General features: G+C 45.5%; 1 protein-coding gene across 1 annotated transcript in view; it reads right to left on the reverse strand.

Moving 5' to 3' along the window:
• The window catches only part of LOC106586950 (unconventional myosin-X), a 265626-nt gene that overhangs the window by 87530 nt on the left and 151676 nt on the right, over positions 1–26420 (reverse strand). The window contains exons 16-20 of the mRNA XM_082969251.1: positions 20947–21015; positions 11296–11378; positions 10009–10117; positions 5040–5120; positions 1813–1937 (exon numbers count right to left, since the gene is read on the reverse strand). Of these exons, the coding sequence (XP_082825377.1) occupies positions 1813–1937; positions 5040–5120; positions 10009–10117; positions 11296–11378; positions 20947–21015 (467 nt within the window). The remainder of the gene's footprint in view (positions 1–1812; positions 1938–5039; positions 5121–10008; positions 10118–11295; positions 11379–20946; positions 21016–26420) is intronic.

The raw sequence follows: 26420 nt of genomic DNA on the forward strand, positions 1-26420 counted from the left end.
CAGTGTGTAGATACTGTAGTATCAGTGTGTAGATACTGTAGTATCAGTGTGTAGATACTGTAGTATCAGTGTGTAGATACTGTAGTATCAGTGTGTAGTATTAGTGTGTAGATACTGTAGTATCAGTGTATAGATACTGTAGTATCAGTGTGTAGATACTGTAGTATCAGTGTGTAGATACTGTAGTATCAGTGTGTAGTATCAGTGTGTAGATACTGTAGTATCAGTGTATAGATACTGTAGTATTAGTGTGTAGATACTGTAGTATCAGTGTGTAGATACTGTAGTATCAGTGTGTAGATACTGTAGTATCAGTGTGTAGATACTGTAGTATCAGTGTGTAGATACTGTAGTATCAGTGTGTAGATACTGTAGTATCAGTGTGTAGATACTGTAGTATCAGTGTATAGATACTGTAGTATCAGTGTGTAGATACTGTAGTATCAGTGTATAGATACTGTAGTATCAGTGTGTAGATACTGTAGTATCAGTGTATAGATACTGTAGTATTAGTGTGTAGTATCAGTGTGTAGATACTGTAGTATCAGTGTGTAGTATCTTTAGTGTGTAGATACTGTAGTATCAGTGTGTAGATACTGTAGTATTTTTGTGTAGATACTGTAGTATCAGTGTGTAGATACTGTAGTATCAGTGTGTAGATACTGTAGTATTTTTGTGTAGATACTGTAGTATTTTTGTGTAGATACTGTAGTATCAGTGTGTAGTATCAGTGTGTAGATACTGTAGTATTTTTGTGTAGATACTGTAGTATCAGTGTGTAGATACTGTAGTATTTTTGTGTAGATACTGTAGTATTTTTGTGTAGATACTGTAGTATCAGTGTGTAGATACTGTAGTATCAGTGTGTAGATACTGTAGTATTTTTGTGTAGATACTGTAGTATTTTTGTGTAGATACTGTAGTATCAGTGTGTAGATACTGTAGTATCAGTGTGTAGATACTGTAGTATTTTTGTGTAGATACTGTAGTATCAGTGTGTAGATACTGTAGTATCAGTGTGTAGATACTGTAGTATTTTTGTGTAGATACTGTAGTATTTTTGTGTAGATACTGTAGTATCAGTGTGTAGTATCAGTGTGTAGATACTGTAGTATTTTTGTGTAGATACTGTAGTATCAGTGTGTAGATACTGTAGTATTTTTGTGTAGATACTGTAGTATTTTTGTGTAGATACTGTAGTATCAGTGTGTAGATACTGTAGTATCAGTGTGTAGATACTGTAGTATTTTTGTGTAGATACTGTAGTATTTTTGTGTAGATACTGTAGTATCAGTGTGTAGATACTGTAGTATTTTTGTGTAGATACTGTAGTATTTTTGTGTAGATACTGTAGTATTTTTGTGTAGATACTGTAGTATTTTTGTGTAGATACTGTAGTATCAGTGTGTAGATACTGTAGTATCAGTGTGTAGATACTGTAGTATTTTTGTGTAGATACTGTAGTATTTTTGTGTAGATACTGTAGTATTTTTGTGTAGATACTGTAGTATCAGTGTGTAGATACTGTAGTATCAGTGTGTAGATACTGTAGTATCAGTGTATAGATACTGTAGTATCAGTGTGTAGATACTGTAGTATTTTTGTGTAGATACTGTAGTATCAGTGTGTAGATACTGTAGTATTTTTGTGTAGATACTGTAGTATTTTTGTGTAGATACTGTAGTATCAGTGTGTAGATACTGGAGTATTTTTGTGTAGATACTGTAGTATTTTTGTGTAGATACTGTAGTATTTTTGTGTAGATACTGTAGTATTTTTGTATCTTCTAGTTATTACTGTCTCCAGGCTGACCTGCTGCAGAAGTCTGGAAACGTCCTGCGGACAGGAAACCCAGCCCTGCGGATCTTCACTGTCTCCAACATCCCAGAATACCTCAGCTGGTTCAGGACCACTTCCGGGTCAAACATGTTGGCGTTCTGAGAAGTACAACAACAAGAACAACATGTGTCAGGTGACATGAGCAGGCCGTCACCAAGGTGACGCAACAAAAATGCTGACTGCACTGTTACTCATTTATATCAGCTGCCAACAACTTCTGATGTCAGCACCACGTCTTCAACGGAGAGGGACTGGTAGAGGACAAGGGAGGGGACAAGGGAGAGGGACTGGTAGAGGACAAGGGAGGGGACAAGGGAGAGGGACTGGTAGAGGACAAGGGAGGGGACAAGGGAGAGGGACTGGTAGAGGACAAGGGAGAGGGACTGCTGCCATGCCAGGGACAGGGACAGGGGACAAGGGAGAGGGACTGCTGCCATGCCAGGGACAGGGACAGGGGACAAGGGAGAGGGACTGCTGCCATGCCAGGGACAGGGACAGGGGACAAGGGAGAGGGACTGCTGCCATGCCAGGGACAAGGGGACAAGGGGAAGGGATTGCTGCCATGCCAGGGGATAAGGTGAGACATGGTAGCGATTGGCATTGGGGACTCTGTGAGAACATGTTCCTCTGTAACAGTAACCTTCTGTAACCCAAACCTCTCAGAGGACAACGAGAACAGTGATCATGCCTTGTTAACCATGAAAGCCAATTGTGCCAGTTCCAGAAGGAAATGAATCTACTGGCAACGCACTTCATCATGTGTTAAATGTCAATTCTCTCTCTCTCTCCTCTCTCTCTCTCTCTCTCTCTCTCTCTCTCTCTCTCTCTCTCTCTCTCTCTCTCTCTCTCTCTCTCTCTCTCTCTCTCTCTCGCTCTAGCAGCAGTCAGCAGGTCAGTTAGTAGTGCAACAATGGCCCACACACAACCATCCACAGCTGTGGCGGGCCAACCCTAACCTCTGACCTGGGCTGGAAGAATGTCCTGGCAGAGGGGCGTTGTTACAGAGGCACAAAGAGAGCCCTCACGGACCCGTGGAAGGTCCCGGAACACTCAGGGCTCTATTCAAAATCAGCCCTACATCCGCATAGAGGTTGTTTTGGCTTGTCAGAGGTGGAACTGCGTTAGTTAGAGCCGTCAAATCCACAAGCGGCTCCTGGCATTATACCTAAAGCGGACATTGCCATTCTATACTGCGCCTTTGGAAAGTATTCAGGACCCCTTGGCTTTTTCCATATTTTGTTACGTTACAGCTTTATTCTAAAATGGATTAAATAAAATTGTCAGCAATATAGACACAATACCCCGTAATGAAAAAGAGAAAACAGGTTTTTAGACATTTTATGTATCAAAAATGTATCAACAAGAAAAAACATAAATACCTGATTTACAAAAGTATTCAGACCCTTTGCTATGAGACTCGAAATTGAGCTCAGGTGCATCCTGTTTCCATTGATCATCCTTGAGATGTTTCTACAACTTGATTGGAGTCCACCTGTGGTAAATTCAATAAATTGGACATGATTTGGAAAGGCACACACCTGTCTTTATAAGGTCCCAAAGTTGACAGTGCATGTCAGAGCAAAAACCAACCTCCATCATTGTTAAATGGAAGAAGTTAGGAACCACAAAGACTCTTCCTAGAGCTGGCCACCCGGCCAAACTGAGCAATTTGGGGAGAAGGGCCTTGGTCAGGGAGGTGACCAAGAACCCAATGGTCACTCTGACAGAGCTATAGAGTTCCTCTGTGGAGATGGGAGGAACTTTCCAGAAGGACAATCATCTCTGCAGCACTCCACCAATCAGGCCTTTATGGTAGAGTTGCCAGATGGAAGCCCCTCCTCAGTAAAAGGCACATGACAGCCCACTTGGAGTTTGCCAAAAGGCACCTAAAGGACTCTGACCATGAGAAACAAGATTCTCTGGTCTGATGAAACCAAGATTGAACCCTTTGGCCTGAATGCCAAGCGTCACGTCTGGAGGAAACCTGGCACCATCCCTACGGTGAAGCATGGTGGTGGCAGCATCATGCTGTGGGGATGTTTTTCAGCAGCAGGGACTGGGAGACTAGTCAGGATCGAGGCAAAGATGAACGGAGCAAAGTACAGAGAGATCCTTGATGAAAACCTGCTCTAGGGCGCTCAGGACCTCAGACTGGGGCGAAGGTTCACCTTCCAACAGGACAACAACCCTAAGCACACAGCAAGACAACGCAGGAGTGGCTGCAGGAAAAGTCTCTGAATGTCATTGAGTGGCCCAGCCAGAGCCCGATTCGAACATCTCTGGAGAGACCTGAAAATAGCTGTGCAGCAACGCTCCCCATCCAACCTGACAGAGTTTGAGAGGATCTGCAGAGAAGAATGGGAGAAACTCCCCAAATACAGGTGTGCCAAGCTTGTAGCGTCATACCCAAGAAGACTGGAGGCTGTAATCGCTGCCAAAGGTGCTTCAACAAAGTACTGAGTAAAGGGTCTGAATACTTATGTAAATGTGATATCATTTAAAAAATACATATATAATAGCAAAAATAAAAAATAACCCGTTTTTGCTTTGTCATTATTATGATGTCATTATGGGGTATTGTGATGTCACTATGTGGTATTGTGATGTCACTATGGGGTATTGTGATGTCATTATGGGGTATTGTGATGTCATTATGGGGTATTGTGATGTCATTATGGGGTATTGTGATGTCATTATGGGGTATTGTGTGTAGATTGATGAGGGGAAAAAAACAATTTAATCAATTTTAGAATAAGGCTGTAACCTAACAAAATGTGGGAAAAGTTAAGGTTTCTGAATTCTTTCCAAAGGCACTGTATATACTACACTTTATTGATCTGCACTTCTAATGAGAGTGGGACGGGTGACCTTCGTGACATCAGCGAGCCACCCTCCTTCCTATCTCCTCTGACTCTCTGTTGTGTTTCTAAAGTCTATAGACATACTATCAAAATGGCTCCTTCACTCTGTGTTGTATAGAGTAGAATCACACTGAGGGTACATGGGCAAGACAGCATAACAACTATGAATAGCTTTTAGAAATGTATTTTCTCTGACCTGGATTCAAGCTGCTATGAGTGCAGTTTCCAGTTCAGCAGCTGGTGGTTGTGGTGAATACTGAACGACCCACCTTGTTCATGTTGGGGTGAATACCGAATAACCCACCTTGTTCATGTTGGGGTGAATACCGAATAACCCACCTTGTTCATGTTGGGTTTGATGCAGCGCACAAAGAAAGGGTTGGAGGCACTCAGAGTGTTCATCAAGGAATGGAGAGAGTCCTGCAGAAACACAACAACACATATAGATACAGGATCAGAAACACAACATCACATCTAGATACAGGATCAGAAACACAACAACACATCTAGATACAGGATCAGAAACCTAGATACAGGATCAGAAACACAACATCACATCTAGATACAGGATCAGAAACACAACAACACATCTAGATACAGGATCAGAAACACAACAACACATCTAGATACAGGATCAGAAACACAACATCACATCTAGATACAGGATCAGAAACACAACATCACATCTAGATACAGGATCAGAAACACAACATCACATCTAGATACAGGATCAGAAACACAACATCACATCTAGATACAGGATCAGAAACACAACAACACATCTAGATACAGGATCAGAAACACAACAACACATCTAGATACAGGATCAGAAACACAACACCACATCTAGATACAGGATCAGAAACACAACATCACATCTAGATACAGGATCAGAAACACAACAACACATCTAGATACAGGATCAGAAACACAACAACACATCTAGATACAGGATCAGAAACACAACAACACATCTAGATACAGGATCAGAAACACAACATCACATCTAGATACAGGATCAGAAACACAACAACACATCTAGATACAGGATCAGAAACACAACATCACATCTAGATACAGGATCAGAAACACAACAACACATCTAGATACAGGATCAGAAACACAACAACACATCTAGATACAGGATCAGAAACACAACATCACATCTAGATACAGGATCAGAAACACAACATCACATCTAGATACAGGATCAGAAACACAACAACACATCTAGGATACAGGATCAGAAACACAACATCACATCTACATCTAGATACAGGATCAGAAACACAACAACACATCTAGATACAGGATCAGAAACACAACAACACATCTAGATACAGGATCAGAAACACAACACACATCAGAACAATCACATCTAGATACAGGATCAGAAACACAACATCACATCTAGATCTAAGATACAGGATCAGAAACACAACAACACATCTAGATATAGATACAGGATCAGAAACACAACACCACATCTAGATATAGATACAGGATCAGAAACACAACATCACATCTAGATACAGGATCAGAAACACAACACCACATCTAGATACAGGATCAGAAACACAACAACACATATAGATACAGGATCAGAAACACAACAACACATCTAGATATAGATACAGGATCAGAAACACAACATCACATCTAGATATAGATACAGGATCAGAAACACAACATCACATCTAGATATAGATACAGGATCAGAAACACAACAACACATCTAGATACAGGATCAGAAACACAACAACACATCTAGATACAGGATCAGAAACACAACATCACATCTAGATATAGATACAGGATCAGAAACACAACAACACATCTAGATACAGGATCAGAAACACAACATCACATCTAGATACAGGATCAGAAACACAACAACACATCTAGATACAGGATCAGAAACACAACATCACATCTAGATACAGGATCAGAAACACAACAACACATCTAGATATAGATACAGGATCAGAAACACAACAACACATCTAGATACAGGATCAGAAACACAACAACACATCTAGATACAGGATCAGAAACACAACAACACATCTAGATACAGGATCAGAAACACAACATCACATCTAGATACAGGATCAGAAACACAACATCACATCTAGATACAGGATCAGAAACACAACAACACATCTAGATACAGGATCAGAAACACAACATCACATCTAGATACAGGATCAGAAACACAACAACACATCTAGATACAGGATCAGAAACACAACAACACATCTAGATACAGGATCAGAAACACAACATCACATCTAGATACAGGATCAGAAACACAACATCACATCTAGATACAGGATCAGAAACACAACAACACATCTAGATATAGATACAGGATCAGAAACACAACATCACATCTAGATACAGGATCAGAAACACAACAACACATCTAGATACAGGATCAGAAACACAACAACACATCTAGATACAGGATCAGAAACACAACAACACATCTAGATACAGGATCAGAAACACAACAACACATCTAGATACAGGATCAGAAACACAACAACACATCTAGATACAGGATCAGAAACACAACAACACATCTAGATACAGGATCAGAAACACAACACCACATCTAGATACAGGATCAGAAACACAACATCACATCTAGATACAGGATCAGAAACACAACAACACATCTAGATACAGGATCAGAAACACAACAACACATCTAGATACAGGATCAGAAACACAACAACACATCTAGATATAGATACAGGATCAGAAACACAACATCACATCTAGATACAGGATCAGAAACACAACATCACATCTAGATACAGGATCAGAAACACAACATCACATCTAGATACAGGATCAGAAACACAACAACACATCTAGATACAGGATCAGAAACACAACAACACATCTAGATACAGGATCAGAAACACAACAACACATCTAGATATAGATACAGGATCAGAAACACAACATCACATCTAGATACAGGATCAGAAACACAACATCACATCTAGATATAGATACAGGATCAGAAACACAACACCACATCTAGATACAGGATCAGAAACACAACAACACATCTAGATATAGATACAGGATCAGAAACACAACATCACATCTAGATACAGGATCAGAAACACAACAACACATCTAGATACAGGATCAGAAACACAACAACACATCTAGATACAGGATCAGAAACACAACAACACATCTAGATACAGGATCAGAAACACAACACCACATCTAGATATAGATACAGGATCAGAAACACAACATCACATCTAGATACAGGATCAGAAACACAACACCACATCTAGATACAGGATCAGAAACACAACAACACATCTAGATACAGGATCAGAAACACAACAACACATCTAGATACAGGATCAGAAACACAACAACACATCTAGATACAGGATCAGAAACACAACAACACATCTAGATACAGGATCAGAAACACAACAACACATCTAGATACAGGATCAGAAACACAACAACACATATAGATATAGATACAGGATCAGAAACACAACATCACATCTAGATACAGGATCAGAAACACAACAACACATCTAGATACAGGATCAGAAACACAACAACACATCTAGATACAGGATCAGAAACACAACATCACATCTAGATACAGGATCAGAAACACAACAACACATCTAGATACAGGATCAGAAACACAACATCACATCTAGATACAGGATCAGAAACACAACAACACATCTAGATACAGGATCAGAAACACAACATCACATCTAGATACAGGATCAGAAACACAACAACACATCTAGATACAGGATCAGAAACACAACATCACATCTAGATACAGGATCAGAAACACAACAACACATCTAGATACAGGATCAGAAACACAACAACACATCTAGATACAGGATCAGAAACACAACAACACATCTAGATACAGGATCAGAAACACAACATCACATCTAGATACAGGATCAGAAACACAACATCACATCTAGATACAGGATCAGAAACACAACAACACATCTAGATACAGGATCAGAAACACAAGTCAAGACAATACCTATCATATAATAGCCAAGATGATTTCAATAGGCTGAATAGTAAAGGATAGAGGTTAATTTAGCATGTGGATGACTAGAGGTCAGAGGTTGACCATGGTCCTCACCCTGAACTGAGAGCTGACAGTGGGTTAGGGTTAGAGGTTAAAGGTTAGAGGTTAGGGGTTAGGGGTAAGGGGTTAGAGGTTAGGGGTTAGGAGTTAGAGGTTAAAGGTCCTCACCCTGAACTGAGAGCTGACAGTGGGTTAGGGGTTAGAGGTTAGGGGTTAGAGGTTAGGGGTTAGAGGTTAGGGGTTAGCGGTTAGGGTTAGGGGTTAGAGGTTAGGGGTTAGAGGTTAGGGGTTAGGGGTTAGGGGTTAGGGTTAGGGGTTAGAGGTTAGGGGTTAGGGGTTAGAGGTTAGGGGTTAGGGGTTAGAGGTTAAAGGTTAGAGGTTAAAGGTCCTCACCCTGAACTGAGAGCTGACGGTGGGTTAGGGGTTAGAGGTTAAAGGTTAGAGGTTAAAGGTCCTCACCCTGAACTGGGAGCTGACAGTGGGTTAGGGGTTAGGGTTAGGGGTTAGAGGTTAGGGGTTAGAGGTTAGGGGTTAGGGGTTAGAGGTTAAAGGTTAGAGGTTAAAGGTCCTCACCCTGAACTGAGAGCTGACGGTGGGTTAGGGGTTAGAGGTTAGAGGTTAAAGGTTAGAGGTTAAAGGTCCTCACCCTGAACTGGGAGCTGACGGTGGGTTAGGGGTTAGAGGTTAAAGGTTAGAGGTTAAAGGTCCTCACCCTGAACTGGGAGCTGACAGTGGGTTAGGGGTTAGGGTTAGGGGTTAGAGGTTAGGGGTTAGAGGTTAGGGGTTAGGGGTTAGAGGTTAAAGGTTAGAGGTTAAAGGTCCTCACCCTGAACTGAGAGCTGACGGTGGGTTAGGGGTTAGAGGTTAGAGGTTAAAGGTTAGAGGTTAAAGGTCCTCACCCTGAACTGGGAGCTGACGGTGGGTTAGGGGTTAGAGGTTAGAGGTTAAAGGTTAGAGGTTAAAGGTCCTCACCCTGAACTGGGAGCTGACGGTGGGTTAGGGGTTAGAGGTTAGAGGTTAAAGGTTAGAGGTTAAAGGTCCTCACCCTGAACTGGGAGCTGACGGTGGGTTAGGGGTTAGAGGTTAGAGGTTAAAGGTTAGAGGTTAAAGGTCCTCACCCTGAACTGGGAGCTGACGGTGGGTTAGGGGTTAGAGGTTAGAGGTTAAAGGTTAGAGGTTAAAGGTCCTCACCCTGAACTGGGAGCTGACGGTGGGTTTGCGTCTGGCCGTCCCCATCTTCAGTGTCTCCTCTCCGTTCCTGCTCCCGACACGCTCAAACAGGTCATAGATGAAGTCAAGTCTGCAACACACATAAACCATAGTCATTTACAATTTTAAAAAAACTAACTCGTAAAAGGAGGAACTACATGCACAATGTCAACTGCAAAGACTATTCAACTGGTGCATTTTATGACCAGGGGAAAGGAGGGGAACCTAGTCAGTTAAACAACTGAATGTATTCAACTGAAATGTGTCTTCCACATTAAACCCTCTGAATCAGGGGGGTGCGGTGGTGGTGTGGCTGCCTTAGTCGACGTCCATGTCATCAGTACCCAGGGTGCAGTTGTTCTTGGGGACTGCCGACTCGGGATTTGAACCAGCGACCTTTCGGGTTAAAGGTTAAAGGCAAGGGTTTCCCAAACTCAAGCCTGGGCCCTCCCCTTTGTGCAGATGTTGGTTTTTGTCCCCTAGCAACTACACAGCTGATTCACAGCTGATTCGCAGCTGATTCACAGCTGATTCACAGCTGATACACAGCTGATACACAGCTGATTCACAGCTGATTCACAGCTGATTCGCAGCTGATTCACAGCTGATTCACAGCTGATTCAAACAATCACAGCTGATTCACAGCTGATTCAAACAATCACAGCTGATTCACAGCTGATTCGCAGCTGATTCGCAGCTGATTCGCAGCTGATTCGCAGCTGATACACAGCTGATTCACAGCTGATTCACAGCTGATTCACAGCTGATTCACAGCTGATACACAGCTGATTCACAGCTGATACACAGCTGATTCACAGCTGATTCAAACAATCACAGCTGATTCGCAGCTGATACACAGCTGATTCAAACAATCACAGCTGATTCACAGCTGATTCAAACAATCACAGCTGATTCACAGCTGATTCAAACAATCACAGCTGATTCACAGCTGATACACAGCTGATTCACAGCTGATACACAGCTGATTCAGCTGATTCACAGCTGATTCAAACAATCACAGCTGATTCACAGCTGATACACAGCTGATTCACAGCTGATTCACAGCTGATTCAAACAATCACAGCTGATTCACAGCTGATTCACAGCTGATACACACAATCAAAGCTTGATGATGAGTTGGTTATTCCAATCAGCTGTGTAGCGCTAGGGGGCAAAAACCCCAAAACGTGCACCTGGGGGGCCCCCGGGACCGAGTTTGGGAAACCCTGCGCTAGGCTAACTGCTAACAGTAATACATATCGTGTATACCTGCTGTCTTTAAGCATGTTTAAGATGTCATCTCTGAAGGTATCTCTGTTCTTCTGTAGGATCCCTCTGATGTCGTACAGAACCTGGTCAAAATAAACAGGTAAGAGGCAGGTTACAGTATGTTCAGTACTGTACATTACATTAGCTGTACATGAAGAGAATGATAGCGAGTCTCCTAAAGTCTGTATAAAGCTGTGGCTGAGGCTCACTGAGAGAGAAGGGACGGTGGGAACAAAGAGGAGCTGGGCGCTGTGGGAATACCGTCACCTGTTGAGAGTTACTGAGCCCTAATCTTAACAGGAGACAATTCCTCACTAGAGTAATGCTCCCTTGGCCCAGGGCACAGGGGGACAGAGAGGACAAGGACAGAGGGGACAGAGAGGACAGAGAGGACAGAGAGGACAGGGAGACAGAGAGGACAGAGGGGGCAGAGAGGACAGAGGGGGCAGAGGGAACAGAGAGGACAGGGAGGACAGAGGGAACAGGGAGGACAGAGGGAACAGGGGGACAGAGAGGACAGAGGGAACAGGGAGGACAGAGGGAACAGGGGGACAGAGAGGACAAGGACAGAGGGGACAGAGAGGACAGAGAGGACAGGGAGACAGAGAGGACAGAGGGGGCAGAGGGACAGAGAGGACAGAGGGGACAGGGGGACAGAGAGGACAGAGGGGACAGGGAGGACAGAGGGAACAGGGAGGACAGAGGGGGCAGAGGGACAGAGAGGACAGAGGGGACAGAGAGGACAGAGGGGGCAGAGGGGACAGAGAGGACAGAGGGGGCAGAGGGGACAGAGAGGACAGAGGGAACAGACAGAGAGGACAGAGGGGACAGGGGGACAGAGAGGACAGAGGGAACAGGGATGACAGAGGGAACAGAGGGAACGGGGGGACAGAGAGGACAGGGAGACAGAGAGGACAGAGATTAATATAGAGTTGGTCCCCCCCCTTTGCTGCTATAACAGCCTCCTCTCTTCTGGGAAGGCTTTCCACTAGATGTAGGAACATTGCTGCTATAACAGCCTCCACTCTTCTGGGAAGGCTTTCCACTAGATGTTGGAACATTGCTGCTATAACAGCCTCCACTCTTCTGGGAAGGCTTTCCACTAGATGTAGGAACATTGCTGCTATAACAGCCTCCTCTCTTCTGGGAAGGCTTTCCACTAGATGTAGGAACATTGCTGCTATAACAGCCTCCACTCTTCTGGGAAGGCATTCCACTAGATGTTGGAACATTGCTGCTATAACAGCCTCCTCTCTTCTGGGAAGGCTTTCCACTAGATGTAGGAACATTGCTGCTATAACAGCCTCCACTCTTCTGGGAAGGCATTCCACTAGATGTTGGAACATTGCTGCTATAACAGCCTCCACTCTTCTGGGAAGGCTTTCCACTAGATGTTGGAACATTGCTGCTATAACAGCCTCCACTCTTCTGGGAAGGCTTTCCACTAGATGTTGGAACATTGCTGCTATAACAGCCTCCTCTCTTCTGGGAAGGCTTTCCACTAGATGTTGGAACATTGCTGCAGGGACTTACTTCCATTCAGCCACAAGAGCATCAGTGAGGTCGGGCACTGATGTTGGGCGATTAGGCCTGGCTCGCAGTCAGGGCTCTGTGCAGGCCAGTCAAGTTCTTCCACGCCGACCTCGACAAACCATTTCTGTATGGACCTCGCTTTGTGCACGGGGACATTGTCATGCTGAAACATGAAAGGGCCTTCCCAAAACTGTTGCCACAAAGTTGGAAGCAAATGATCATATGGTGGAAACAGGACCTTTACACTGAGCAGGGACTCAGGAGGAAGGATTATGGTGGAAACAGGACCTTTACACTGAGCAGGGACTCAGGAGGAAGGATTAGGGTGGAAACAGGACCTTTACACTGAGCAGGGACTCAGGAGGAATGATTAGGGTGGAAACAGGACCTTTACACTGAGCAGGGACTCAGGAGGAAGGATTAGGGTGGAAACAGGACCTTTACACTGAGCAGGGACTCAGGAGGAAGGATTAGGGTGGAAACAGGACCTTTACACTGAACAGGGACTCAGGAGGAAGGATTAGGGTGGAAACAGGACCTTTACACTGAGCAGGGACTCAGGAGGAAGGATTAGGGTGGAAACAGGACCTTTACACTGAGCAGGGACTCAGGAGGAAGGATTAGGGTGGAAACAGGACCTTTACACTGAGCAGGGACTCAGGAGGAAGGATTAGGGTGGAAACAGGACCTTTACACTGAGCAGGGACTCAGGAGGAAGGATTAGGGTGGAAACAGGACCTTTACACTGAGCAGGGACTCAGGAGGAAGGATTATGGTGGAAACAGGACCTTTACACTGAGCAGGGACTCAGGAGGAATGATTAGGGTGGAAACAGGACCTTTACACTGAGCAGGGACTCAGGAGGAAGGATTAGGGTGGAAACAGGACCTTTACACTGAGCAGGGACTCAGGAGGAAGGATTAGGGTGGAAACAGGACCTTTACACTGAGCAGGGACTCAGGAGGAAGGATTAGGGTGGAAACAGGACCTTTACACTGAGCAGGGACTCAGGAGGAAGGATTATGGTGGAAACAGGACCTTTACACTGAGCAGGGACTCAGGAGGAAGGATTATGGTGGAAACATGACCTTTACACTGAGCAGGGACTCAGGAGGAAAGATTAGGGTGGAAACAGGACCTTTACACTGAGCAGGGACTCAGGAGGAAGGATTATGGTGGAAACAGGACCTTTACACTGAGCAGGGACTCAGGAGGAAGGATTAGGGTGGAAACAGGACCTTTACACTGAGCAGGGACTCAGGAGGAAGGATTAGGGTGGAAACAGGACCTTTACACTGAGCAGGGACTCAGGAGGAAGGATTAGGGTGGAAACAGGACCTTTACACTGAGCAGGGACTCAGGAGGAAGGATTATGGTGGAAACAGGACCTTTACACTGAGCAGGGACTCAGGAGGAAGGATTAGGGTGGAAACAGGACCTTTACACTGAGCAGGGACTCAGGAGGAAGGATTAGGGTGGAAACAGGACCTTTACACTGAGCAGGGACTCAGGAGGAAGGATTAGGGTGGAAACAGGACCTTTACACTGAGCAGGGACTCAGGAGGAAGGATTAGGGTGGAAACAGGACCTTTACACTGAGCAGGGACTCAGGAGGAAGGATTATGGTGGAAACAGGACCTTTACACTGAGCAGGGACTCAGGAGGAATGATTAGGGTGGAAACAGGACCTTTACACTGAGCAGGGACTCAGGAGGAAGGATTATGGTGGAAACAGGACCTTTACACTGAGCAGGGACTCAGGAGGAAGGATTAGGGTGGAAACAGGACCTTTACACTGAGCAGGGACTCAGGAGGAAGGATTAGGGTGGAAACAGGACCTTTACACTGAGCAGGGACTCAGGAGGAAGGATTAGGGTGGAAACAGGACCTTTACACTGAGCAGGGACTCAGGAGGAAGGATTATGGTGGAAACAGGACCTTTACACTGAGCAGGGACTCAGGAGGAAGGATTAGGGTGGAAACAGGACCTTTACACTGAGCAGGGACTCAGGAGGAAGGATTAGGGTGGAAACAGGACCTTTACACTGAGCAGGGACTCAGGAGGAAGGATTAGGGTGGAAACAGGACCTTTACACTGAGCAGGGACTCAGGAGGAAGGATTAGGGTGGAAACAGGACCTTTACACTGAGCAGGGACTCAGGAGGAAGGATTATGGTGGAAACAGGACCTTTACACTGAGCAGGGACTCAGGAGGAATGATTAGGGTGGAAACAGGACCTTTACACTGAGCAGGGACTCAGGAGGAAGGATTAGGGTGGAAACAGGACCTTTACACTGAGCAGGGACTCAGGAGGAAGGATTAGGGTGGAAACAGGACCTTTACACTGAGCAGGGACTCAGGAGGAAGGATTATGGTGGAAACAGGACCTTTACACTGAGCAGGGACTCAGGAGGAAGGATTAGGGTGGAAACAGGACCTTTACACTGAGCAGGGACTCAGGAGGAAGGATTAGGGTGGAAACAGGACCTTTACACTGAGCAGGGACTCAGGAGGAAGGATTAGGGTGGAAACAGGACCTTTACACTGAGCAGGGACTCAGGAGGAAGGATTAGGGTGGAAACAGGACCTTTACACTGAGCAGGGACTCAGGAGGAAGGATTATGGTGGAAACAGGACCTTTACACTGAGCAGGGACTCAGGAGGAATGATTAGGGTGGAAACAGGGCCTTTACACTGAGCAGGGACTCAGGAGGAAGGATTATGGTGGAAACAGGACCTTTACACTGAGCAGGGACTCAGGAGGAAGGATTAGGGTGGAAACAGGACCTTTACACTGAGCAGGGACTCAGGAGGAAGGATTAGGGTGGAAACAGGACCTTTACACTGAGCAGGGACTCAGGAGGAAGGATTAGGGTGGAAACAGGACCTTTACACTGAGCAGGGACTCAGGAGGAAGGATTAGGGTGGAAACAGGACCTTTACACTGAGCAGGGACTCAGGAGGAAGGATTATGGTGGAAACAGAACCTTTACACTGAGCAGGGACTCAGGAGGAAGGATTAGGGTGGAAACAGGACCTTTACACTGAGCAGGGACTCAGGAGGAAGGATTAGGGTGGAAACAGGACCTTTACACTGAGCAGGGACTCAGGAGGAAGCATTATGGTGGAAACAGGACCTTTACACTGAGCAGGGACTCAGGAGGAAGGATTATGGTGGAAACAGGACCTTTACACTGAAGAGGATAACACCCATATTTGGTTAAAACTCAACAAAGAAACAATGATTCATATATAGATGCTTCTCCTTCAGAGGAGTTCCAGAAAACCAACCAGTTTCAAGCTGAAGGCTTTGTGCGTAGGGATATTGATGCTAGAACAGGTTCTGAACCTGAACGTGAATCCCTTGAGGGTAATAGACATACAGTTGGTCAGAAGTTTACATTCACCTCAGCCAAATACATTTGAACTCAGTTTTTCACAATTCCTGACACTTTAACCCGAGTAAAAATTCCCTGTTTTAGGTCAGTTAGGATCACCACTATATTGTAAGAATGTGAAATGTCAGAATAATAGTAGAGAGAATGATTTATTTCAGCTTTTATTTCTTTCTGTCACGAGTGCTGTCTTCGAATTCCACGTCATAAATTAGCCACGGAGCAGCGGGCCGGTAGTTCCACATATTTTATTTGTGAACCCAAACAAAAACAATAAACAGGTGAAACTGAAACAAACGTGACGTTCTGGGGCTGCAATAAACACAGCTGCACAAAAACACGATCCCACGAAAACACAGGGAAAAACAGGCTGCCTAAGTATGGTTTCCAATCAGAGACAACGATAGACAGCTGCCTCTGATTGGAAACCATACCCGGCCAAAACATAGAAAAACAAAACCTAGAATGCCCACCCACCTATCACACCCTGACCTAACTAAACAGAGAAAACACAGCTCTCCTAGGTCAGAGCGTGACAGTACCCCCCCCCCCCCCCAAAGGTGCGGAATCCCGGCCGCAAACCTGAACCTATTGGGGAGGGTCCGGGTGGGCATCTATAATTGGCGGCAGCTCTGGTTCCGGGCGTAGCCCCTCCACCCCCCCACGCCCACTGATCCCCCCGCTTCTGTGTGTCCAGAGGAACCAGACCGGGGGTTCATCGCTGGAGGCTCTGGAATGCCAACCGCCGCTGAAGACTCTAGGCTGAAGGCTGCCGCTGAAGACTCTGGGCAGCAGACCGCCGGTGAAGACTCTGGGCTGCAGACTGCCGGTGAAGACTCTGGACTGGGGAGCACCGCTGGAGGCTCCGGACTGGAGAGCGTCGTTGTAGGTTCCGGACTAGGACCGTTGTTGCAGGCTCCATGCCTTGGATCATCAATACAGGTTCCGTGCCATGGATTATCTCTACAGGTGCCGGGCCATGGATTATCTCTACAGGCTCCGGGCCATGGATCATCTCAACAGGCTTCGGACCATCGATTATCACTGGAGGCTTTATTCGTGGAGCTGGAACAGGTCTCACTGGACTGGGGAGACGCACTGAAGACCGAGTGCTCAAAGCAGGCACCGGCCGTACTGGGCTATGGTGGCGTACTGGAGGGAGAGTGCGAGGAGCAGGCACAGGATGTACTGGGCTCTGGAGACGCACTGGAGGGCAGGAATGCTGAGTGGGCATACTCCAAGCTGGCTGAGTGCCAACCTTAGCACGACAACGGTGAGGAGCTTGCACCGAGCGCACCGGGCTGTGAGTGCGCATGGACGACACCGTGCGCACCACCGCATAAGCACGGGGAGTTGGCTCAGGTCTTAAACCCGCCCTACCCCCCCAAAAAAATGTGCCGCTGCCTCTCGGGCTCCTGTAGCTCTCTTAGCCGTTCTTCCCAGTATCGCCGTTCCGCCTTCGCTGCCTCTATCTCATCCGGCGGGCGGCGATACTCCCCCGGCCTTGTCCAAGGTCCTGCCCCATCCAGGATCTCCTCCCAGGTCCAGTCCTCTGATCCACACTGCTTGGTCCCGCTCGTCTTCCTGGTGAGCGCACGCTGCTTGGCTTTCTTTTGGTGGGATCTTCTGCCACGAGTGCTGTCTTCGAATTCCCCGTCATAAATTAGCCAAGGAGCAGCGGGCCGGTAGTTCCACATATTTTATTAGTGAACCCAAACAAAAACAATAAACAGGTGAAACTGAAACAAACGTGGCGTTCTGGGGCTGCAATAAACACAGCTGCACAAAAACACGATCCCACGAAACCACAGGGAAAAACAGGCTGCCTAAGTATGGTTTCCAATCAGAGACAACGATAGACAGCTGCCTCTGATTGGAAACCATACCCGGCCAAAACCTAGAAAAACAAAACCTAGAATGCCCACCCACCTATCACACCCTGACCTAACTAAACAGAGAAAACACAGCTCTCCTAGGTCAGAGCGTGACACTTTCATCACATTCCCACTGGGTCAGAAGTTTACATAAACTCAATTAGTATTTGGTAGCATTGCCTTTAAATTGTTTAACTTGAGTCAAACGTTTCAGGTAGCCTTCCACAAGCTTCCCACAATAAGTTGGGTGAATTTTGGCCCATTCCTCCTGGCAGAGCTGGTGTAACTGAGTCAGGTTTGTCGGCCTCCTTGCTCACACACACTTTTTCAGTTCTGCCCACAAATTCTCTATAGGATTGAGGTCAGGGCTTTGGGATGGCCACTCCAATACCTTGACTTTGTTGTCCTTAAGCCATTTTGCCACAACTTTGGAAGTATGCTTGGGGTCATTGTCCATTTGGAAGACCCATTTGCGACCAAGCTTTAACTCCCTGACTGATGTCTTGAGATGTTGCTTCAATATATCCATATAATTTTCCTACCTCATGATGCCATCTATTTTGTGAAGTGCACCAGTCCCTCCTGCAGCAAAGCACCCCCACAACATGATGCTGCCACCCCCGTGCTTCACGTTTGGGATGGTGTTCTTCGGCTTGCAAGCATCTCCATTTTTCCTCCAAACACAACGATGGTCAGTATGGCCAAACAGTTCTATTTCATCAGACCAGAGGACATTTCTCCAAAAAGTATGATCTTTGTCCCCATGTGCAGTTGCAAACCGTAGTCTGGCTTTTAAATGATGGATTTGGAGCAGTGGCTTCTTCCTTGCTGAGCGGCCTTTCAGGTTATGTCGATATAGGACTCGTTTTACTGTGGATATAGATACTTTTGTACCCGTTTCCTCCAGCATCTTCACAAGGTCCTTTGCTGTTGTTCTGGATTGATTTGCACTTTTCGCACCAAAGTACGTTCGTCTCTAGGAGACAAAACGCGTCTCCTTCCTGAGCGGTATGATGGCTGCGTGGTCCCATGGTGTTTATACTTGTGTACTATTGTTTGTACAGATGAACGTGGTACCTTCAGGCATTTGGAAATTTCTCCCAAGGATTAACCAGACTTGTGGAGTTCTACAATTTGTTTTCTGAGGTCTTGGCTGATTTCTTTTGATTTTCCCATGATGTCAAGCAAAGAGGCACTGAGTTTGAAGGTAGGCCTTGAAATACATCCACAGGTAAACCTCCAATTGACTCAAATTATGTCAATTAGCCTATCAGAAGCTTCTAAATACATGCCATAATTTTCTGGGATTTTCCAAGCAGTATAAAGGAACAGTCAACTTAGTGTATGTACACTTCTGACCCACTGGAATTGTGATACAGTGAATTATAAGTGAAATAATCTGTCTGTAAACAATTGCAAAAATGACTTGTGTCATGCACAAAGTAGATGTCCTAACCGACTTGCCAAAACTATAGTTTGTTAACAAGAAATTTGTGGAGTGGTTGAAAAACGAGTTTTAATGACTCCAACCTAAGTGAATGTAAACTTCCTACTTCAACTGTACATAGGTCCCCCGCCCTTCTTACCAGAGGCAGCTGTTCTGTCCTGCCGATAGCGTATAACCCACCAGCTGTATGTTATTAATGTCGTCGTTCAGCCACGACTCGGTGAAACAAAAGACCTTACAGTTTTTACTGTCCCATTGGTAAGATATACGTGCTTTTAGTTCGGCCCATTTATTTTCCAGCGATTGTACATTGGCTAACAGTACGGATGGAAAAGGCAGATTAATTAGGCCACTCGCCGCCTGAACCATCACGATGCACCCCGATCTCTTTCCGGAAAAATCTCTGTCTCTTTTCTCCTACGAATGACGGGGAAGAGGGCCTGTTCGGGTGTCTGGAGTAAATCCCTCTCGTCCGACTCATTAACGAAAAACTCTTAGTCCAATTCGAGGTGAGTAATCGCTGTTCTCATGTCCAGGAGCTCTTTTCGGTCATTAGAGACGGTAAGCAGCAACAAATAAGTTATAAACAATGTGAAAAAACGAACAAAATAGCACGTTTGGTTGAGAGCCAGTAAAATGGCAGCCATCTTGAGGTTTTTATTTATTTGCCTTTCTATCTTTTTATAATCATATCACTATTTAATTAAATGTATCGCCTGAAGAGTCCACAATACATCAGCAGGAGTGTCCTTTATCCATGATTATATGTACTACTGTTATTACTACTGAAATTAAGTGGATTTCATTATCCTCATTGTATTGGACTTTATTTATTGAAATACTGTACCACTATACTGCTTTGGAAGTATCTACAAATTGTATTTCATGCCAATAAAGCAATCAGAGAGAGAGAGAGAGAGAGAGAGAGAGAGAGAGAGAGACAGAGAGACAGACAGAGAGAGACAGAGAGAGAGAGAGAGAGAGAGAGAGAGAGACAGAGAGAGACAGAGAGAGACAGAGAGAGACAGACAGAGACAGAGAGAGACAGAGAGAGAGAGAGAGAGAGAGACAGAGAGAGAGAGAGAGAGAGAGAGAGACACAGACAGAGAGAGACAGAGAGAGACAGAGAGAGACAGAGAGAGACAGAGAGAGAGAGAGAGAGAGAGAGAGAGACAGAGAGAGAGAGAGAGAGACAGAGACACAGACAGAGAGAGACAGAGAGAGACAGAGAGAGACAGAGAGAGACAGACAGAGACAGAGAGAGACAGAGAGAGACAGAGAGAGACAGAGAGAGACAGAGAGAGACAGACAGAGACAGAGAGAGACAGAGAGAGACAGAGAGAGACAGACAGAGACAGAGAGAGACCTTCTCAAGTGCTCAGCTCCTTGAGGGTAATTTACCTCTCCAGCATAGTGCTTGATGCCAAACTGGTGATCCGTCACTCTGGGCTTCATGTAGTAGTGGTTCGTCTGGAGAGAGACAGAGACAGTCAGAGACACAAACATTACACTGGACACTCGATAAGGAACTACATATTCAGAACTCATCAGCTGATTTGAGTTCACGGAGCTGACTCATAGCCTAAAGAGTGCAGAAGCCACACAGACAGAAACGGCAACAAAAATTACAAAAATATTTAATCTGTAGTAGGAGGCATGGAGGTCAGTTCAGTTGTGGCTTTCTGTTGTGCATTTCTTCAGTTTCCACCGGCCTGTCTGGACTGAGAGGGAAGAGAGGGAAGACAGGGCTGAGAGGGGAGAGAGGGAAGAGAGGGCTGAGAGGGCTGAGAGGGGAGAGAGGGCTGAGAGGGAAGAGAGGGAAGAGAGGGCTGAGAGGGCTGAGAGGGCTGAGAGGGAAGAGAGGGCTGAGAGGGGAGAGAGGGCTGAGAGGGAAGAGAGGGGTGAGAGGGCTGAGAGGGGAGAGAGGGCTGAGAGGGAAGAGAGGGGTGAGAGGGCTGAGAGGGGAGAGAGGGCTGAGAGGGGAGAGAGGGCTGAGAGGGAAGAGAGGGGTGAGAGGGCTGAGAGGGGAGAGAGGGCTGAGAGGGAAGAGAGGGCTGAGAGGGAAGAGAGGGCTGAGAGGGAAGACAGGGCTGAGAGGGCTGAGAGGGAAGAGAGGGAAGAGTGGGCTGAGAGGGGAGAGAGGGAAGAGAGGGCTGAGAGGGAAGAGAGGGCTAAGAGGGCTGAGAGGGCTGAGAGGGGTGAGAGGGGAGAGAGGGCTGAGAGGGCTGAGAGGGAAGAGAGGGCTGAGAGGGCTGAGAGGGGTGAGAGGGCTGAGAGGGGTGAGAGGGGTGAGAGGGGAGAGAGGGCTGAGAGGGCTGAGAGGGAAGAGAGGGAAGAGAGGGCTGAGAGGGCTGAGAGGGGAGAGAGGGGTGAGAGGGGTGAGAGGGGTGAGAGGGGTGAGAGGGAAGAGAGGGAAGAGAGGGCTGAGAGGGAAGAGAGGGCTGAGAGGGAAGAGAGGGAAGAGAGGGAAGAGAGGGCTGAGAGGGCTGAGAGGGCTGAGAGGGGAGAGAGGGGAGAGAGGGGAGAGAGGGGTGAGAGGGGTGTCGTGGACCTCGTTAGAGAGGACGAGCACCCCTTCTGAGAGGTGGTCGTGGGCCTCGTTAGAGAGGTGTGAGGGAACGTGGTAGAGGACAAGGCCGCAAACCAAGACAGCGGCAGCAACAGCAAAGAGTGTCCAATGAAATCCGAGCGATAGTTGTAGACCATGTCGTAAATCACGGCATGACAATGACTGAGGCAGCTACAATGATTCAACCAAAACTCAGAAGATCAACCGTTGCCTCAATCATCAGAACTTTCCTCAATGAGAACCGGTAAGTCTTCAGCGTGCATTAAACAGGCTACTCTCAACTGTTAAATGACTGTATACTGCATGCCAATGTGCACCACAGAGTAGGTGATGTGACTAAATGTGTTCTTACTCTCATTTTCCCTGCAGAATTGAGACTAGACCAAATAGGGGCGGCAGCGGCAAAATTCTGACTGACCAACAAGAGCAGGGCTGTGGTCAATTTGGTTCAGGGCACAGAAATGATATTCGCTTTACAGAAATTCGGCGGCACATCTTGGACAATGACGACATGTTCAACAATGTGGAAGCCATAAGTTTGCAGACTGTTGCGCGCACGCTGAAAAGGCACCAGGTGTCTCTATAACAGCTGTACCGTGGGCCTGTTGAAAGAAACGCAGACCGAGTGAAGCAACTGAGGACTGAGTATGTTTAGTTTCAAGATGCCTGTTGTGAAAAATTCCCCCCAAAATTCTACATCGTTGTAATCAGTAATTCTCTTTCCAAGATGTATTTTTAGAGGGTGATGGAGCTGGACGCTGATGAAAACCATCACAAATTCCTCTTTTTAGGATGAGGCAGGTTTCAACCTGGCCAAGACAAGGAGGAGATGTCGGAATTTCATTGGCCAGCGGGTAACCATCCAAGTACCCGGACGACATGGGGCCAACATCACCACGTGTGCGGCTATATCGGAAGATGGTGTGGTGGGATGCAGACCTCCTATTGGTTCACATAATGCAGCTCTCCTTGTATCCTTCCTTGATGAGATAAATCTGGTCTGTAGTGCTGATGGTGTGGTGTGATGCAGACCTCCTATTGGTTCACATAATGCAGCTCCTCTTGTATCCTGCCTTGATGAGATAAATCAGGTCTGTAGTGCTGATGGCGTGGTGGGATGTAGACCTATTGGATCATATAACGCAGCTCTCCTTGTATCCTTCCTTGATGAGATAAATCAGGTCTGTAGTGCTGATGGTGTGGTGGGATGTAGACCTATTGGTTCACATAATGCAGCTCTCCTTGTATCCTGCCTTGATGAGATAAATCAGGTCTGTAGAGCTGATGGTGTGGTGGGATGTAGACCAACTACACTGTAGTTGGTGTTTTACTGTAGTTAGCTTTTTACAGTAAGCCAGGTGAGGAACACTGTAGTTGGTGTTTTACTGTAGTTAGCTTTTTACAGTAAGCCAGGGGAGGAACACTGTAGTTGGTGTTTTACTGTAGTTAGCTTTTTACAGTAAGCCAGGGGAGGAACACTGTAGTTGGTGTTTTACTGTAGTTAGCTTTTTACAGTAAGCCAGGTGAGGACCACTGCAGTTGGTGTTTTACTGTAGTTAGCTTTTTACAGTAAGCCAGGGGAGGAACACTGTAGTTGGTGTTTTACTGTAGTTAGCGTTTTACAGTAAGCCAGGGGAGGAACACTGCAGTTGGTGTTTTACTGTAGTTAGCTTTTTACAGTAAGCCAGGGGAGGAACACTGCAGTTGGTGTTTTACTGTAGTTAGCTTTTTACAGTAAGCCAGGTGAGGACCACTGCAGTTGGTGTTTTACTGTAGTTAGCTTTTTACAGTAAGCCAGGGGAGGAACACTGTAGTTGGTGTTTTACTGTAGTTAGCTTTTTACAGTAAGCCAGGGGAGGAACACTGTAGTTGGTGTTTTACTGTAGTTAGCTTTTTACAGTAAGCCAGGGGAGGAACACTGTAGTTGGTGTTTTACTGTAGTTAGCTTTTTACAGTAAGCCAGGTGAGGAACACTGTAGTTGGTGTTTTACTGTAGTTAGCTTTTTACAGTAAGCCAGGTGAGGAAACACTGTAGTTGGTGTTTTACTGTAGTTAGCGTTTTACAGTAAGCCAGGTGAGGAACACTGTAGTTGGTGTTTTACTGTAGTTAGCGTTTTACAGTAAGCCAGGGGAGGAACACTGTAGTTGGTGTTTTACTGTAGTTAGCGTTTTACAGTAAGCCAGGGGAGGAACACTGTAGTTGGTGTTTTACTGTAGTTAGCTTTTTACAGTAAGCCAGGTGAGGAACACTGTAGTTGGTGTTTTACTGTAGTTAGCTTTTTACAGTAAGCCAGGTGAGGAACACTGTAGTTGGTGTTTTACTGTAGTTAGCGTTTTACAGTAAGCCAGGGGAGGAACACTGTAGTTGGTGTTTTACTGTAGTTAGCGTTTTACAGTAAGCCAGGTGAGGAACACTGTAGTTGGTGTTTTACTGTAGTTAGCTTTTTACAGTAAGCCAGGGGAGGAACACTGCAGTTGGTGTTTTACTGTAGTTAGCTTTTTACAGTAAGCCAAGGGAGGAACACTGCAGTTGGTGTTTTACTGTAGTTAGCTTTTTACAGTAAGCCAGGGGAGGAACACTGCAGTTGGTGTTTTACTGTAGTTAGCTTTTTACAGTAAGCCAGGGGAGGAACACTGCAGTTGGTGTTTTACTGTAGTTAGCTTTTTACAGTAAGCCAGGGGAGGAACACTGCAGTTGGTGTTTTACTGTAGTTAGCTTTTTACAGTAAGCCAGGGGAGGAACACTGCAGTTGGTGTTTTACTGTAGTTAGCTTTTTACAGTAAGCCAGGTGAGGAACACTGTAGTTGGTGTTTTACTGTAGTTAGCGTTTTACAGTAAGCCAGGTGAGGAACACTGTAGTTGGTGTTTTACTGTAGTTAGCGTTTTACAGTAAGCCAGGGGAGGAACACTGTAGTTGGTGTTTTACTGTAGTTAGCTTTTTACAGTAAGCCAGGTGAGGAACACTGTAGTTGGTGTTTTACTGTAGTTAGCTTTTTACAGTAAGCCAGGGGAGGAACACTGTAGTTGGTGTTTTACTGTAGTTAGCTTTTTACAGTAAGCCAGGGGAGGAACACTGTAGTTGGTGTTTTACTGTAGTTAGCATTTTACAGTAAGCCAGGTGAGGACCACTGTAGTTGGTGTTTTACTGTAGTTAGCTTTTAACAGTAAGCCAGGGGAGGAACACTGTAGTTGGTGTTTTACTGTAGTTAGCTTTTTACAGTAAGCCAGGGGAGGAACACTGTAGTTGGTGTTTTACTGTAGTTAGCGTTTTACAGTAAGCCAGGGGAGGAACACTGTAGTTGGTGTTTTACTGTAGTTAGCTTTTTACAGTAAGCCAGGGGAGGAACACTGTAGTTGGTGTTTTACTGTAGTTAGCTTTTTACAGTAAGCCAGGTGAGGACCACTGTAGTTGGTGTTTTACTGTAGTTAGCTTTTTACAGTAAGCCAGGTGAGGACCACTGTAGTTGGTGTTTTACTGTAGTTAGCTTTTTACAGTAAGCCAGGGGAGGAACACTGTAGTTGGTGTTTTACTGTAGTTAGCGTTTTACAGTAAGCCAGGTGAGGAACACTGTAGTTGGTGTTTTACTGTAGTTAGCGTTTTACAGTAAGCCAGGTGAGGAACACTGTAGTTGGTGTTTTACTGTAGTTAGCGTTTTACAGTAAGCCAGGTGAGGAACACTGTAGTTGGTGTTTTACTGTAGTTAGCTTTTTACAGTAAGCCAGGTGAGGAACACTGTAGTTGGTGTTTTACTGTAGTTAGCGTTTTACAGTAAGCCAGGTGAGGAACACTGTAGTTAGCGTTTTACAGTAAGCCAGGTGAGGAACACTGTAGTTGGTGTTTTACTGTAGTTAGCGTTTTACAGTAAGCCAGGGGAGGAACACTGTAGTTGGTGTTTTACTGTAGTTAGCTTTTTACAGTAAGCCAGGGGAGGAACACTGCAGGTGGTGTTTTACTGTAGTTAGCTTTTTACAGTAAGCCAGGTGAGGAACACTGTAGTTGGTGTTTTACTGTAGTTAGCTTTTTACAGTAAGCCAGGTGAGGAACATTGTAGTTGGTGTTTTACTGTAGTTAGCTTTTTACAGTAAGCCAGGGGAGGAACACTGCAGTTGGTGTTTTACTGTAGTTAGCTTTTTACAGTAAGCCAGGGGAGGAACACTGCAGGTGGTGTTTTACTGTATTTTCTTTCTTTATTGTAGCTAATTATTTTTGCTTTGATTCAAAGAAACTTATGTTGTGATTTTATTGTATTTCATCAATACATTTCATATTTTGTTCAGTGATTCCACTGTGTCTGTAGTATTTCT

This window comes from Salmo salar, chromosome 25 (genome assembly GCF_965601325.2).
Source record: "Salmo salar chromosome 25, fSalSal1, whole genome shotgun sequence".
Taxonomy (NCBI): domain Eukaryota; kingdom Metazoa; phylum Chordata; class Actinopteri; order Salmoniformes; family Salmonidae; genus Salmo; species Salmo salar.